Source organism: Pan troglodytes, chromosome 1, assembly GCF_028858775.2.
Source record: "Pan troglodytes isolate AG18354 chromosome 1, NHGRI_mPanTro3-v2.0_pri, whole genome shotgun sequence".
NCBI lineage: Eukaryota > Metazoa > Chordata > Mammalia > Primates > Hominidae > Pan > Pan troglodytes.
In genome coordinates, this window is record NC_072398.2 from 41967563 (window position 1) to 41985552 (window position 17990).

Consider the following 17990-nt stretch of genomic DNA (forward strand, 5'->3'; position numbering starts at 1 on the left):
GCATGAGAATGAACTAATGCATAATAAATTTAGAAAGTTAGCTGAGATATCAAACTAACATGCAGAAATCAATAGTAGATAGATGATAGATAGATAGATAGATAGATAGATAGATAGATAGATAGACAGATGATAGATAGATGATAGATAGATAGATATAGATAGATAGATAGATAGATAGATGATAGATAGATGATAGATAAACTAGTTACAATACAAAATGGATAAATAATCCATTTAAAATACCAAAAACATTTTTTGTTTGGTTTTGCCAGAGGTTTAAACTCTTCAAGAAATGCAAAATCTATGTGAGGAAAGCTGAAACACACATGAAGAAACAAGGGAAAAAAGACTAAGACAAACTGAGGAAAGCATAGCAAAGGGTAGCAGAATATGCCAAAATAGACCAGTTTGGCATAAAGATTGTTTTTTGAGTTAAAAGCACTTGAAACACAGCAAGATGCAGGAAGGGCACTCTGACCTCCCCTTTTCTTCCTGAAGGCAGGACATGAAACTCTCACAGGAAAGATACCTTCCCTGTACCTGAAGGAAAAGAACACTCTTATCACCAGGGGCAGGGAGTCAAGGCCAAGAGAAATCTGTACAAAGAAACTTTGTACAAAGACCACTTTTTGGGTCTTCATTTTCCTGTGAAGTTTCCTATGTACTTGTTAAAATAAAACCTGTGTGTTTTTCTCCTGTTAATCTGTTTCATGTCAACTTAATTCTCAGGCCTGGTGGAGACCCTAAGAGGGTAGAGGAATAGTTTTGCCTTCTCTACGGTAACATATTCTTATCTAGAGAGAGTCAACATTATAAAATATCTATTCTCCTAAAGTTAATTTTACCAGTTTATTTTTCGAGATGAGGTCTTGCCCTGTCACCCAGGTTGTAGTGTGGTGGCACTATCATGGCTCACTGCAGCCTCGACCTCCCAGGCTCAAGTGATCCTCCCACCTCAGCCTGTTGCATAGCTGGGACTAGAAGTGCGTGCTACCACACTCGGCTAATTTTTTTAATTTCTTGTAGAGACAAGGTCTCCCTGTGTTGCTCGGGCTGGTCTCGAACTCCTGGACTCAAGAGATCTTCCCACCTTGGTCTTCCAAAGTGCTGGGATTACAGGTGTGAGCCACTGCACTTCACCTAAAATTAATTTTAAAACTAATCTAACACTGATTTTAAAATATGTCTAACTTTAAAGTTCTTATAGAAAAATAAATACATACTGTCAGGAAAACTTCAAAAAAGAAGAGCAATAAGATAGCACTACCCATATTGGCTATTAAAACATATTATAAAGCTTCAATTATTAAATGACTGTGAAACGCATACATAAATGTACAGAAAAAATACGGGCATTGAATAGAAAGTCCAGAAATAGACCTAGATAAGTATATGAATTTTATATAGTATCAAAGAGCATCTTAAATCAGTAAAGGCAAACTTTTAAATAAGTGGTATTGGCGTAACAGGAAAGCAATATGAAAAGATATAGTCTAAAATCTGTACCTCATACTGTATACTGTATATTAACTCCAAATAAATTAAAGCTTTGAATATTAAAAAATATGAAAATATAAAAGAAGTAGAGGAAATATAGGCAATTTTTTTAAAACCTTATATTGGGGAAGGCCTTAAGACATAAAATCCAAAAGCCATTTCTAAAAGGGAAATTGATGAATTTAACAACATAAATACAAATAATTTCTCCTTAAGGGGAAGAAATACCAATAGCCAAGTCAAAAACATTATACATATACATACACACACACACACACACACATATACACACACACACACACACAGTGGGAAAAGTTACAGTATATATCAGCATCGAGGCCTAAATCCTGCTATGCACAGACTCATGTGTATGTCTAAATGTATACATCCTGAAACTTAAGAATAAAAAGTTCAACAAGTTAAGGAAAAAAAAACAACAACCAGGCATCAAACATGCTAACTAGTGCACAAATAAATACAAAAATCCCCTGGACATATAAAAATATACTCAACCTCCCTGACAATAAGAGAAATGTACAGTGAAACTATAGTGAGATTTTATTTTCACCTCTTACATTGGGAAAAATTCAAAAATTTGACAAGTTTTCGAAAGTTTGACAACACAGTTGGAGAGTTTATGGAGAGACAGACATTTACATACTCTGCAAAACCATGAAACCCTTAGGGAAAGCAGTCTGACAATATCTTTTAAATTTTCAAATATACATACTCTTTGAGCCAGAGAGGCCTCCTCTAGGAAGCTACACTGCAGATGTAACTACGTATGTATAAAATGACACACATATAAGAGAATACTTCAGAGCATTGTTCAGAATAGCAAAAGATTAGAAACATCCACGGATCCATCACAAGGATGGCAAAGCCATGACACAACTACACAACAACATTCTATGCAGTTGTAAAAAGAAATTAATGAGGAAACTCTCTATGCGCAAACATGGAAATATCTCCAGTATACATTGATAAGTAAACAATAAAGCAAGATTCAATACTAGGTTCATTAGAGGAAAGGGGGGAAAATAAGAATATATGCTAACTTCTTAGCTTGTATTTATATAAGGAAACACTAGAAAGATACATACGAACCAATAAAAATAGATCTTTGCTTGAGGACGGGAAGGAATGGGGTGTATGGAGATAGGATGGAAATGAGAATTCTCAACGTCTATCTTTTTACACCATTTTAAATTTTGAAATATACGAACACTTCAGCTATTTTTAAAATAAATATAAAAGAATTGTTCATAGATTACCTCACACTCACCCTTCTGAACAGCTGAATTCTATTTGTGATCCAAAAGATAAATCTGTCTTAATCTCTACTTGCCCATTACGTAACTCTCCTGGGTGTCTGCATCGTTTGTCTGGGAGAAAAATTTAAATGCTGATTAGTACTTCCAAGTACTCACAGATATGGCATTAGAAAAGAAAAGAAATTAACCAAGGTTCACCTCTGCTTCCAGAAACACGGAGAGATTTAGATTCAAACTTATTTCTAACCCTGACTCACCTCAAAATTAATACAAAATTTGATCCCATTTTTTTCTGGTACATTTTACCAATAGAGAAAAATGACCAGTTAAATAATTGCAGCAGCAGAACACGTGGTCCAGGACTTAATAAGCTGACCAGGGACGGGAGAGCTTTGCTTCATTCTATGTCTATGGCATGTACTTAGAACCTAGGCCACTCAAAAATGCATGTCACAAAAGGAACGAAAAAGAGAAAGTATTGATTGTATACCCCTACTATTGGAAAACATCACAGAATGCATTCCCAACTGACAGTGAATCATAACTTTTCTTCAAAACACAGCAAATATTTTGAGTGAGGTTCTTTTGAAAACTGCATTGCCTCTTTCTAGCCACCTACCTTTTTTATAATTTTTTAAAAAGTGAATCTGATTTTCAGTAGATCATAATGAAATTTGTGGTTCTTTTCTTGAAAGAAGTGTTTGGTGGATTACTTTATAAAGGATAGACTTCTAACCAGGCCCAGTGGCTCATACCTGTAATATCAGCACTTTGGGAAGCCGAGGCAGGCAGATCACTTGAGGTCAGGAGTTTGAGACCAGTCTAGCCAATATGGTGAAACCCTGTATCTACTAAAAACAGAAAAATTAACCAGGTGTGGTGGTGCACGCCTGTAATTCCAGCTACTCAGGAGGCTGAGGCAGGAGAGTCACTTGAAACCAGGAGGCAGAGGTTGCAGGGAGCCAAGATTCCACCACTGCACTCCAGCCTGGGAGACAGAGCTAGAATCCGTCTCAAAAAAAAAAAAAAAAAAAAAAAAAAAAAGAACAGAGTTATTTTTCAATGCAATTAACTACCCCTAACTTTTCTGTTTTGCTTTGTTTTTCAAAAAATGCCACAAGTATGTACATTGAAATCAGTAATTGACAAACTGTCTTCTTAGTGACTAAAGATTCAGAAAATTTAGTTTCTGAGACAACTTTCCAAAGATAGGAAAAGCAAAGGAAAAAAATAAATGTTGATACTTACGGATACAGAAGGTGTTATACACCCATTCGCCATCAGAATTACAGGTAAGCGTCTGAGTTGAATGGGATCTGACGTAGCCAGGGCGGCAGGTGTATTTCAGAGTAGTTCCAGTTTTGAAGTGTGTCTCAGTCAACGTAATATCCACCGGGACAGCAAACGATAAAGTGGGTGGAGGACCACAATTGCCTGGACACCAAAATGAGAAGGAGCACCAAAACTTATACCTTGGGACACAGCATCTTATTGTTTCTGTAGTGTGATGTTTAGAGCAGGGATCATTCTTTTCACCTCTAGTCAAGAAAAATCATAACTCCTATTATACTCTCTGTTCAATACACCTAGTGAGTGATCAGTAATATATATTTGTTCACAAATGATAATGACAATGATAACAATAAACAATAATGATAAAAGGCAGAATTTTTTTCCCTTCTCTACTACACATGGGAGAATTTATCTGAAAAAGAAGAAAGACATGAACTTCACCAACCTGACTCCCCATATCTGCTGACTCAAATGCATCTGTGCAAAGTCAGAAGTCACTACAAGTTGCCTCAACAAAAACATATTATTGTATTCAAATAACATTATATAACATTGGTTGCCTCAGGGAAGGGAAACAGGGTGGCTGGGAAATGGGTAAAAATAACATTTTTAATTTATTTTTTTTACATCTGTTTGATTTTGAATGATATGGAGGAAGAAGCATGGAGCCCTTGAAGCATAAAAATCTTAACTTTGCTTTTTTTGCAAGAATTAAATACCAGGCTGATTTACTTTTTAAGCACCCCCTGAATAAACCCACAAACACTGGAAATTGTTTAGTCATAGTAATAGATAATATAGATCTGTCCATATTATCATCCATATAGATGGTTGGGAGAGAAATTCTTTCCTGGAGAAATAAAAATCTAGGGGAAAGTGTCTAGAACACTATTTCCTTTATGTGTAAAGCAAATTTCCCTAAGTTCTAGCCTGTCAAATAAACCACTTGTTGATGAAGCTGGGTCTCTGCTAGAAGCTCAGTCATCATTTTTTTTAGCCTTAAAAGTGAATGCACAGATGATCTTCATTGTTTGTTGCTGATCTGAGCTTGTTTCCCACTACTCACCAAGAACAGCAGGCAACAGAGCAGCGATCAAGGTCATTTGGAAGAGAATTGGATCAGAGACTTTCCACAGCCTGGAGAAGGGCCAGGCTGCCATTTTCCTTTTTCTATGAAGAGCCCCAGATGGAGTTTTTGGGGGGTGCATGGCCTGCTGCTTCGCTGATGTTTTTCTGCTGAAAGAACTCAATTTAATAAATAGTCATTGAATTCCAACTTGTCATAAAGCACTAGAATAAATGTTATGGGATCCATGTCTTCAAGGAAATGACAGCCTGGAGTGGAAACAAAACAAAAAAACCCCTGAGCACAAATGTTACAGCACAAGACAATAAGGATTGGCCTCTGCAGAAGCTGTGAGCTCAGAAGAGAGATTGATTCCAAGTGGAGGGAGGGAGTGGGCTTTGCAGAGGAGACTGCATCTGCACTAGGTATACTGAAGACACTGCAGAATGGATGCAGGGCATGTTGAGGGAACAATAGATAATATTCCAATTTGGCTAAATGTCTGAGATGGAGAAGGGACAGTTTACAGATGTGTCTGAATGGGATGTAAATGTCAACTTTAGGAAATTCATAGACTTTACTCCTTGGGGAATAAAAGTGCTTGTTTTTGATGTGAATGTTTGTTTTTAAGCTGAGGAATGACACAATTATTATGCTTTAAGATCATTATGGCAGACATGCACAAGATAGATTAAAGGGATTAGAGGAAAGAAACAGGGAGGTTGAGTGAGAAGACTTGCAATTGGCCAGATGATCTAACAAAGAAATGACAGAGGACTTAGAGGAAAGGTACAAACATAAAAAAAAAAAAAAACAAAAAGGCAGGAAAATGATGGGATAGAGAGAAAGAGTTGAGTCGCCGTATAGAAGTATTGGGAGTTCCTTGTGAGAACTATTGACAAAGGCAATAAACCATGAAGCAATTTGCAGTTTTGAAAAATGATCATACACACACACACACACACATATACATATATGAAAAATATACATGGCAAATGCACTTTTATTTTTAAATCAGACTATATAGACTCGTTTAAAGCAAAATTAGTAAGGACTTTTTTTTTAATCTTCATCACCACTTCCCATTCCCTTTGGAGAACACAACATATCCTAAGTTTGCATTAGGAAAAAGTCCCTTTCCTTTGGGTAGATACTCAATAGTGGGAATCAAAGGGGAGTTCTATTTTTAGTTTTTTGAAAAATCTCTGTACTGTAAATCTATAAAAATAAAAAGAAATTAAGAAAAGAAATAGTCCTTGTCTTCAAAGGAATATATGAAGTTAACCAAATTCACTCCCATAAAATAGTGAATTTCATCCTTTACTTTGACATCTTTGTTAGATCCAGATGGTTGGACGCTCTCATGCATCCATAATTCATACAAAGCCCATATACATTTAGGTAAAGGGAGTCCCTTCAATCAATATTTCTCCCCAAGATGTTTCAGTCCCACATAATGTAGGACTGTAATGTAATGTAATGTAATGTATATCTAAGGTAATGTTCAGTCCCTCAACATAAAGCTGGTCTCAGTAATATGGGACAGTCTTACATAATGTGGGACTGAAACATCTTGGAGAGAAACTGTGTGGGAGAAGGGAAGTTTATAGTGCCCTTCATACTTTGTGGAGTCTAATTTCTTCATTGAGTAAAGACTCACATAAGCTTCTTCTCTTTCTAAAACTTAGTTCTGATGAAGCCATCCCTCCACCTGTTGTCAGCTGTGGGAACCCCATGTCACACACGTCCTGTCCCATGAGCTCTATACATCCCCACCGGGGCAATTCTGCCAATATGTAAATTCACCTAACGAGCAATTTACCAGTTGTAGTCACTTACTGGAAATGTGTTCACAGACTTTGTACTGAATGAATCCAGGTGGTCTAGAGAGGTTGGGAGGAGCCAGGACCAACATTCTGGGCCTTCATACTTCCCCTTTCTACTCAGTTTCCCCCTCTTTTTTCCCATTATCCTCCTTCCTAACTCTATGCTCCTCTCTGCCCTCACAATCTTGTGAAGCTGGAGACAGCTGAGAGCCAGGCAGGTTGCATATCATGAAAACCACCTCACTCATCATCTGTGAAATTCATAAAATGTGACAAATTTCTCCCACCCAATAAGATATGTTATGAACTATGAAAACTATGGGAAAAAGTTTCTTCAATTTTTGACAATGAGTAGATTTGTTGTGTTTATTGAATTTCAGTGAAATTGATGAAAGAGATTAAAAACACCAGTGGGGTGGCAAAATAGAATTGACTATGAAAAATCAAAAGGATAAGAGTAGAAAGTGGAAATTTCCCCTAGGAATTGTTGCAGTTGTTATTACATTCACAAGAAAAATATATATGTTGAATATGTTCAGAAAAATATTCATGACTATATTTACAAAAATACAACCATAAGATTAAATCATTAGCTTCAAGAAGTTGAAGAAAAATATCTTAAATGCCGCTAAAATATGTATTCATTAGCTACATTCAAAAAGGATATATTTATACTCATTGAATATTCAAAATGATTTCTTTTTCTTTTTCTTTTCTAAAATTGTAATAGAGATGTGATCTTACTATGTTGCCCAGGCTGGTCTCAAACTCCTGGCCTCAAGCAATTCTCCCACCTCGGCCTCCCAAAGTGCTGGGATTACAGGCATAAGCCACCATGCCTGGCCTCCAAAATGAATATTTCTTGAAACAATGTTAGATAAATTGATACTTTGATAAATTCAGCAAATTTATTTCTATGAACTGATCCTTCAAGTACTGGCATTCACTCAATTGGCTTTGATGACTAACTTTTCGGTATTGTGGTCTGACCCCTTAGGCTCCAGCTATCCTGGACAACCAGAATTCCTTACCATTCCCAGCACTTTCCTATCTCCCATTCCTGTCCACATCATCTACCCTCTCTCTTTTTCCTCTTTAATTCCTACTCATTCTGCCAGTCCCTTCTCCAGCATTCCCTCCTATCCAAGCAAGCCTCCACATACCAAGTACAATTTTGTATTTATAACTCTGATTCGGACTTGGTCTGTAACTCACATCTGAAGTCTGCCTTCACCACTAAACCACAAGATTCTTGAAATGACAGAGTATGCTCCCATTTATTTCTGCCCCACAATAGTACCTAGCCTGCGCCTCATGAAGTTAAAGTGCTCACAAAATGTGCATTGAATTTAAATCCAAAAGCTCCTAGTGATAACGTGTGTTCCAAAGAAAAGTAGTACTGTGCCATATCAGTGTCTCCCCTTACAGTGTATGCTTTGTTAAGGACTGATTTTACCTGATTTTAAAGCAAGGCAAACACCTGTATTTTAATGAGAACTGGCCCAAATAATTTTACTCTAGGCTCTTCCATTCTTAAACCGAAGTCATCATATCATCAACTAGTCAAGGGAGGACAGTGAAGGAGGGAAGCATTAGGCAAAAACTGGTTCTCCTCCTTCCACAGGTTATGACAGGAGATACAGACAAATGCAGACCCTACACTGTGATGAGGAAGTTATTTCACTCCCTTTACTTCATCCTCACACCTAGGCCATGGCCACAGAGCTGGGGACAGAGGAGGACAGTGTGGCCAAGACCTTGGGCATGGGCTCTGGAGTCACACCCAGAACATGTGAGTTGGCGTCCTGGCTCTACCACATGGGAACCGAGTCCCATGGACAAAACACTCAGCTCCTCTAAGCCTCAGTTTCCTTTATTATAAAATAAGAAGGATAACTGTAATTATATCTCGGAATTTCTGAGATGGGCTTGGCATGGTGTGTGGACAGCACATAGTAAACATTCAAAAGAAATTATAAGGAAGAGTTTCATAGAATTGGCATTGGAATGTCACTCTGTCAGAAGCCAAACTCCTGGATGTCAAAACATTGTCATCATAATGATTTAAAATTGCAATAAATGGTTGCATCACCAGGGACTTTAATTACACCCCAGTGCAGAGGAACATCCACTGAACTTCCGGCTAGAAGCCCTGGATCTGGTCTCCACTGTGGCCTTTGGTACAATGAGATCTAATGTGTAATGCACAGCAGAGGAATGCTGGGGCCTCTGGGGCTGTCCTGGGGCTTTGTCTTCCCTTGCCCTCAACTATCTTCCTGAAAGGAAGTCATCCACATCCATAACTTTAATCATCATACCTGAATCACCCACAGGTCAGACGCGGTAGCTCACGCCTGTAATCCCAGCACTTTGGGAGGCTGAGGCGGGCAGATCACGAGGTCAGGAGTTCAAGACCGGCCTGACTAACATGGTGAAACCCCGTCTCTACTAAAAATACAAAAATTAGCTGGGTGTGGTGGTGCACGCCTGTAATCCCAGCTACTCAGGAGGCTGAGGCAGGTTAATCGCTTGAACCCGGGAGGCAAAGCTTACAGTGAGCCGAGAGTACACCACTGCACTCCAGCCTGGGCGACAGAGAGACTCCGTCTCAAAAATAAATAAATAAATAAAATGAATCACCCACAGACCTCTGGGCCTAATCGTCTCTGGTTCATGCAAAAACTTCCATGCTCCATAAATTCAATTGTTAATAATTATTTTATTCTGTCTTATTCCTTCCTCCATGTAAGTTTTAAGCTATTCAGGCTTGTCTTCTTTACTCTGGTTGCTAACTAGTTAAATTCTGGTGCTCAAATTACGTCTTTCTAAAGGCAATGAAATAAATCTCTGTAAAATAAGGAGGAACTCTTTTCCTCTGCAGCTGCAAAAAAGCAGATGATAATCTACGTGACAAAACTGACCTTGCAAATGTTTTTCCTAACAAAGGAGTCGTTCCTGGATTTTAGAGATGATTGCTCTGCCACATGACAGTAACTTTTAACCTCAGAAAAGTGTAATTCTGACTGGTTATCTTAGTGAATTTTTTTTTCTGGAATAATATTTAAATAAACATTTCTGTTTACTGAAAGTTATAAGTGCTTGTGAGTTTTCCTTGCCAAATCCAGAAATAATTATTACACTTTCCTCTTTATCTGCAAACTTGAAAGTAAACTAAAACTTTTTGACTCTGTTAGATTTCTCATTTAAGCAAAAAATAATAATAATAATAATTTAAGTTAAAATTCCCAAGGTTCAAATCAATATTTCCAATCACTTCATTTGTATCTCCCAGGCACCTTGAATTTAACATGTTTCAAACTAAATTCACTATGTTCCTCCAACACTACTTAATATCTGTGCTTTCTGTCTCAGTGAAGGTGACAATCTCCACCCAGCCTCCCAGACTAGAAATCCAAGTCATTATTGCCTCCTCTGTCTCACCTCCTTGCACTATTCAGAGTCGTCAAGTCCTATCAAGTTGGTCATAGCAGCGGCACCAGAATCTGCCACTCTCTCCTACACTCCACTTCCATAGTCCAGGTTTAGGTTCCTATAATTCCCTTCCCCTCACCCTAGACCACTGCAAAAGCCTTCAAACATTTATAAGCCAGCTTCCATGTTGATGCCATTATGTCCCTAAAAAGCAATTTATGTGTTGTTACTCTGCTTAAAAACATTCATGGTTCCCAGTTTCCATAGGTTCCCCTATCTGTCCCAGTTTTCCCATCATTTCTCACTTAGAACACCATGCTTCAGTCTCAAGGAGGCACTTACCCTTCCCCAAAAACATTCTGGATTTCTTTTTTGAGACAGGGTCTCACTCTGTGTCACCCAAGCTGGAGTGAAGTGGTGCAATCACAGCTCACTGCAGCCTCAACCTCCTGGGCTCGAATGATGCTCCCACCTCAGTCTCCCCAGTAACTGGGACCACAGGAGCGTGCCATCACACCCAGCTAATTTTTTAATTTTTTGTAAAGACAGGGGTCTCACTATGTTGCCCAAGCTGGTCTTGAAATCCTGGCCTCAAGTGAACCTCCCACCTCGGCCTCCCAAAGTGCTGGAATTATAGGCGTGAGCCACCATACACAGCCAGGATTTTTTTAAAAAACACCTGCAAGCATTTGCAGTTAATGTCTCCCATGCATTAATGCTCTTACCTCCAACTTCTCCTTTACTCACTATTCCTTTATTCACTATTCAGATCAAATGTCACGTCCTTGGTGAAGCATTGCCTGACTTCATCATGAAATGCCAGTGTTTTCTGTTCTTCTAGTACTTGGCTAATACCTTAATTGTAGCATTGTTTTGTATCCTAACTATCTATTTGCTTTTGCCTCCCGAAATACATTGTGAATTCCTTGAAGACAAGGAAGGTGTTTATTCAACTTTCCATCTCTAACGTGGTATTGTAATTGGTCTATATAACCCCGCGACTCCTTTGTTAAAAAAAAAACATTTGCAAGGTCAGTTTTGTCACGCAGATTATCATCTGCTTTTTTGCAGATGCAGAGGAAGAGAAAAGAGTTCCTCCTTATTTCGCAGAGATTTCTTGCACTGCCTTTAGAAAGACCTAATTTGAGCACCAGAATTTAACTAGCTTAAAACTTACACAGAGGAGGCTGGGTGCAGTGGCTCACGCCTGTAATCCCAGCACTTTGGGAGGCCAAGGCAGGCAGATTACGAGGTCAGGAGATCGAGATCATCCTGGCTAACACGGTGAAACCCTGTCTCTACTAAAAAGACAAAAAATTAGCTGGGCGTGGTGGCGGGCGCCTGTAGTCCCAGCTACTCGGGAGGCTGAGGCAGGAGAATGGCCTGTGAACCCGGGAGACGGAGCTTGCAGTGAGCAGAGATTGCACCACCGCATTCCAGTCTGGGCAACAAAGCGAGACTCCGTTTCAAAAAAAAAAAAAAAAAAAAAAACTTACACGGAGGAAGGAATAAGACAGAATAAACAATAATAAATCTAAAAGGAATGAAAGTCAATTTAATTTTATCTTTAGAGTGAGAATGACTGTCTCACTGAGGACCAAATGAAATAATGTGTGTGAAATGCTTTGTCAGTTTTGAAGAGAGATAATACAGTGACTAGACTTCCCTAACAAACCATCAGGATGCATCCTAACACTTCTCCAACTACGGCATTTGCAGTTCACCATAACTACTCCTGGTGGTCCCTCAGCAGAAACCAGCTGGCCACAGAGTATGGGAATGGAGGCTAGAACTTGTGAGCTGAGAAGACCCAAGTTGGAGTTCCAGCAATACCACAGTCTAAGTCTGTGATCTTGAAGAAGCTATATCAGCTTCTTGGATATCAGTTCCCTCCATCTCTAAAATAATGACATTAAACCTAGATGAACAAATTCTGCAATTCTGTAACTGCTCACTGAAAAGCTGAGACTACTCTAGCCAACTTTCATATTTCAAGGACTTCATCTTTTAAATTCCTGCAGAAATGGAACCAACTCAAGAACTTTAGTCAGCATGGCGGGTCCCTTGTGAAAAATACTATCAGCACTTAGCAATGCAGTGCAATTTGAGAGTCACTGGAAAAATCTTTAGTCCTCAAATTTCTCCTTCCATGAGAAGTTACTTTTTAAGTTAATATTTATTTTGTCTAACTTCCCCCTTTTAAAATGCAGATACCTTGTGAAAGGATAGTATTTTTCTCCAGTCTCGGGCTGAGTGTCTTCTTCCCTATACCTGGGCTCTCAATTATATCACTTACAAACTCCAGAAAGAACTGGCTCCCACACTTTCCCCACCCTTCCTAGAATCTCTTTTTCTTTTTCTTTTTTTTTTTTTTTGAGATGGAGTTTCACTCTTGTTGCCCAGACTAGAGTGCAATGGCACGATCTTGGCTCACCCCAACCTCTGCCTCCCTGGTTCAAATGATCCTCCTGCCTCAGCCTCCCAAGTAGCTGGGATTACAGACATGTGCCACCATGCCTGGCTAATTTTGTAATTTTAGTAGAGACAGGGTTTCTCCATGTTGGTCAGGCTGGTCTCGAACTCCCGACCTCAGGTGATCCGCCAGCCTCGGCCTCCCAAAGTGCTGGGATTACAGGAGTGAGCCACCGTACCTGGCCAAATCTCTTTATTTTTCTATCAGCCCCTTTATTCTGTGCTCATACTACATTCAAACATATCTCTAAGCTTAATGCCAACCTTCTTTGATGCTTCTGCCTCTTCTGTAGTCTACTTTTTATTCTTTTGGTGTTACCATATTTAGAGATAGAATAGGAATCAGCAAAGAGATAAGTGGTTGAAGAATTAAAATGAGGACCAGAATGGTACTGTATCCTGGCCAACCAAGGAAGAAGAGAATTTCAAGAAGGAAGGGTTATCAGCATCGTCAAATTAAGAAAGTAAAGAAGATGAGGACGACTAAGCCTGCTAGCTTCAGAGACCAACTGGAGGCTGGCCAGTGTCCTCCTTATTACCAAATCTAAACATCTTTGCTGTCAGTGGTGGAGGAGATTTGGAGTGGTTAATCAAATCTCAAAATAGAAATGGCCCCAGTTTTCAGAATGTAGACTAAGAAAAGCAAGCTTCCTGTGAACCCTTTGAAAAGTCTGATTGACCCCTTGCCTCAACTCTGATGTGGGAAGGTGGTGAAAGATCAACAAACCAACACATCTGTCTTTTAGATACAGTAACAAGAGCAACACCTTACACCTCTTCTTCTTTAGCTGATTTTATTAGAATGCAATATTATTCCTCCATTTATAATTTTTAAAACTTGAGGCTCAGATAGGGTTTAAAGTACGTCTCAAGTCTTACATCCCCCTAATACAGTGCTCCTGAAAAGATTTCTGCTGAAAACACCTCCAAGCTTTTGTCTCTGTTTTATCCTTCTAATCCTGCACTCCTTAAAGGGCCAAACCACCAGCCTTTCCTCCAAGCTTCCCCAAGGGTTTAGTAGTCCACCGACCTTTGGTAGTTGAGGAAGAGCAGAAGACTCTATGATGATATCTGGGATAGTTTCTCAAAGAAGAAAACTGCCTTGATCTATGTAGGCCTGGTTCCTCCCCAGATCAGAGTTTATCATAATACCCTGAAGTTGACTGGTAATTGCTCCACCAAAAAGTCCCTGAATTTCAGCCATGTGGTTGGCTGGTCAAGGACGGTTGATGGAAATAGATGGGCAGAAACTTTTGACGGGCCCAATGAATGATTAACAGCAGAAATAAAGCAGCACTGTTTACCTAAGCTCCTTCCTCTTTGCTAGTCCTCATTCTTCGTAACATGTCGCAATCGTTTATTTTCTCCTCTGCCAACCATTTCCCCTAAGTGGAAAGGTAATTTGAATTTGAAGCCAGAATTCTTTTTTCTTTTCATAAACACATAAGGGTTATGCAAGACACAGTCCAGCTAGCCTGGAAACCTTGGATACTGCGAGGTTCAGAGAGCCTCCGCAAAAATGATCCACTTTCCATGACACTAGGTCCAGTATGCTTTCCTGGAGTTTGAAAACTGATATTCTTGCCCAGAGCTCGTCTCTATCCCACCCCAAGGAATTACAAAAGGTGGGGAATTTTTCAAACATGCGTTGGGTTTCCACTATGTGCTGAGTTATCTAGAACGTATTTGGAGTTCAGCAAATGTTAACTGCTACTACATGTCAGGCACCAGAGGGCCTCCAAAAATTGATCTATCCAGTGCGCTCAGAAGAACGCAATGAAGGACCGGCCATGTTTCCTCTCGCATAGATCTAAAAAGACCACAAGCACTTACATTGTCCAATTAAGCTACTAATCCTCAAGGTTAAGATTTGTGTGCTCAGAAGATTGCTATTAAAAGGCAATTCTTTCTGAGAACTTCACTTTTTCTGTAATAAATACTAAAAGTCCCAGAAGAGTTTCAGAAAAGGAACTAAACTACAACAGGTTGAGTTAATCAAGGAAGTTTTTACAGAAGATGTGAGATTTGGATAAAAGGTAGAAATTATTAGATAAAAGTGGTAAGGATATTAGATGTAAAGAAACCATGCGCTAGGTCACCAAGGTGAGACACTGATTTGACCAGAATGAAGATAGAGGAGGATTCCAGATTGCACAGTCTTGAGACTAAATTGGAAGAAATATCACCTTTAAAGCTGCTATTTCTTTAAAGTACCGTTTTCCAATGTATTGAAGTCCTTTCGTTTACTTTCCACAGTGACTCTTGCAGATTTTTCTCTCCAGGTCACCAAATTGTCACATTCCCTCTCAGCAGATGCTCTTACCTCCTGCTTTACTAAAAATCATTCTACCTTAGCTTCATCAATGTCAAATTTTCCCTCCTATTCACTCCTCATTCCGAGGAGAATTGTTTCTTCTTTTCCTGCCTCATTTTCAATGCATCTCTCATCCTGAAATGTCCCTTCAATTTTGCCAATACCTCAAATTCCACCTTTCTTCTTTAGTGTGATGCTGAACTTCTCAAAGGTGTGACTTGTTCTACCTGCCTGTTCTTTCTCATTCATCACTCCACCTGTTGCTTTCCCATCTGGCTTCTACCACTCTTCTACTGACATGTCTCTCTGAGGCACGCCCTTAGGTCCAAGTCCAAAATATCTTTAATTCATTTCTTAGGATCTGTCTGCAGCCTTTGTCACTGCTGATCATTTCCTTTATGAAACTCTCTTCTCCTTTGGCTTCCATGACACTAAACTTACCTGATTCCCTTAACTTAACTAATTTCTCTTTCTTAGTTATTGTTACCTTCTCTTCCTCCTTCTCATTCCTAAATATAGATATATCTCAGGCTCTTCTTTTTTAAAAAAAATTATCTTCGCAATTTTAATGATCTTGCCTTCTGTCACAGCTTTAACTATTACCAGTAAGAAGACTAGCCAGCACTACATTATTATTTCTGATTACTCTCCGAAACTCAAGACTTACTTTCTTAGGTTTTTTTTTTTTTTTTTTTTTTTTTTTTTTTTTTTTCCCACTGGACATCTTGCAAGCACTTCACCCTCAGCACATCCAAAGAGGAATTTCTCATTTCCGGCCAACAAGCTTCACTTTCTGACCCCAGCTTTTTCTGACCTCTGGTTCTCGGGAATAAAATTTCAGATTCACTTTTGAACTCTTCCTCTCCCTCACCCTTCAATGTTTGATTAGTTGACAGGTTGTTTTGATACAAGTTTTCAATACCTCTCGTGTCTGCTGCTGCTTTTTCATTTCTGCTGCCACCAAACCAGTTCAGGTTGATAATGCCTCCCATATGGACTATTGTAGGAGTCCTTTCATTGGTTTCTCTTAGTTCTTTTCCCTCATCAACCAATACTACAACCAACATTGTGAGAGAAATCTTTCTTTATGTTCTGTCCTTATTACTTCCTTGTTTGCAAGGCTTCCATGTCTTCATGGTCTGACTGCCAAAAAACAAATGTATATTCTCTGCCTACCAAAAACAAGTGTATATTCTCTAGCACGTCATTCAAAACCCTCCATAAACTGGCTTTGACTTATCTTTCCAGCCACCTTCTCTCTCACCAATTTCCATGCTTCATCTAGGCCAGTCCAGGCTATGTGCAAGTTCCTAAACATATCCCATTTTTTCTGCCTCTGTGCAATGCCTTCTAAAATTATTATTAAAAATTCATTTTACAACATTAAAAAGTTTTAAGAGAATAAACACTTATAATTTCATATTCTAAGACAAATGTTTTTATCTGTGCCTATTATTGTCTAATCCTTTCCCACAAGAATAAAGGTTTTACATAAATGCAATCATAAGCCCTTGTTATTAAATATTCTATTTTTACTTAAGATTGTATTTTTAAGATTTTCTACTTCCTCATATTTATCACCATATAGGTCTGCATTACATTTAAAGTACCATAATTTGTTCAAAATTTTCCTAAGAGTAGACATTTCAAATGCTCATAAGATCCTCCCAGATAGATAATATATACAAATAAGAAGTAGCTTCAATTTCAAATCATTTTCCTCCAGTTAGATTAATCCTAGGAATGAATTTACTTGGTTAAAAATCTTATTATTGGCCAGGCGTGGTAGCTCATGCTTGTAATCCCAGCACTTTGGGAGGCCGAGGCGGGCAGATCACCTGAGGTCAGGAGTTCGAGACAGCCTGACCAACATAGGGAAACCCCGTCTCTACTAAAAATACAAAATTAGCCGGGCATGGTGGCGCATGCCTGTAATCCCAGCTACTCAGGAGGCAGAGGCAGGAGAATCGCTTGAACCCAGGAGGCAGAGGTTGTGGTGAGCTGAGATCACGCCATTGCACTCTAGCCTGGGCAACAAGAGCGAAACTCCATCTCAAAAAAAAAAATTTTTGTTTTAAATCTTATTATTGTCTTACTCCATTTCTCAAATATTCTTTCCAACTGGAATGAGCTCTTTAATCTTTGTCTCTAATTCTCACTTACTTTTGAAGGCCCAAATAACTGTGACTTCTTCCTTGACAATATTCCTGCCTCCTCCTCCCAGACAGAAGTGAACCTCCTCTCATCCGAGCTCTCATAGCCCACTGTTGTCTGAAAAATGTTTAGTTCATTCTAACCACTCTAAAATAATGCTACGTGTGTACATGTCTTGTGTCTATTAGTAGACTCTGGGGTACTCAAGAGTGCATCTCTTATTCCCCTTCATAACTTTACCTAGCGATTTTCCATTATTTCAAGCTGGCTTATATATTTTGGTTGCACTTTATCTAGATATCCTACGTGTTTCAGGTAGCAGTCAGGACGAGAGGTGGGAGAAGCTTGACATGCCAGCTCATATATTTTGGTTGCACTTTATCTAGATATCCTACGTGTTTCAGGTAGCAGTCAGGACGAGAGGTGGGAGAAGCTTGTCATGCCAGTTCAGTATGACATTTTGATTGAAAGCCTTAGGATTCTTATTTCTTCTACCCTCTAAAAAAGGAGAATTGTAAGTAAAAAATAATATAAAATTTTTGTTTCTAAAAAAGAGAAGAAATATATTCACTTGTGTTGCACCATCTCTAATTTATCATGCAGGACCAGGTTTCATTCAGGAGGCAGTAAGCAATTTTCCTGCAGATTTGGAAACCTGT

At 38.9% G+C, this 17990-nt stretch overlaps 1 protein-coding gene across 4 annotated transcripts in view; it reads right to left on the reverse strand.

The window, feature by feature from the left end:
* Window positions 1–14091, reverse strand: part of C4BPA (complement component 4 binding protein alpha) — a 40700-nt gene extending 26609 nt beyond the window's left edge. Inside the window, exons 1-4 of one of the 4 annotated variants that reach the window (XM_514156.6) lie at window positions 13894–14091; window positions 5134–5300; window positions 4023–4208; window positions 2786–2885 (exon numbers count right to left, since the gene is read on the reverse strand). In XM_514156.6, coding sequence (XP_514156.3) covers window positions 2786–2885; window positions 4023–4208; window positions 5134–5275 — 428 coding nt within the window. In that variant the 5' untranslated portion in view covers window positions 5276–5300; window positions 13894–14091. Of the gene's footprint in view, window positions 1–2785; window positions 2886–4022; window positions 4209–5133; window positions 5403–13893 lie in introns of all 4 variants that reach the window. The other 3 variants (XM_009441396.5, XM_009441395.4, XM_016937710.3) reach the window with 3 other exon arrangements.
* Between the last annotated feature and the right edge of the window lie 3899 nt (window positions 14092–17990).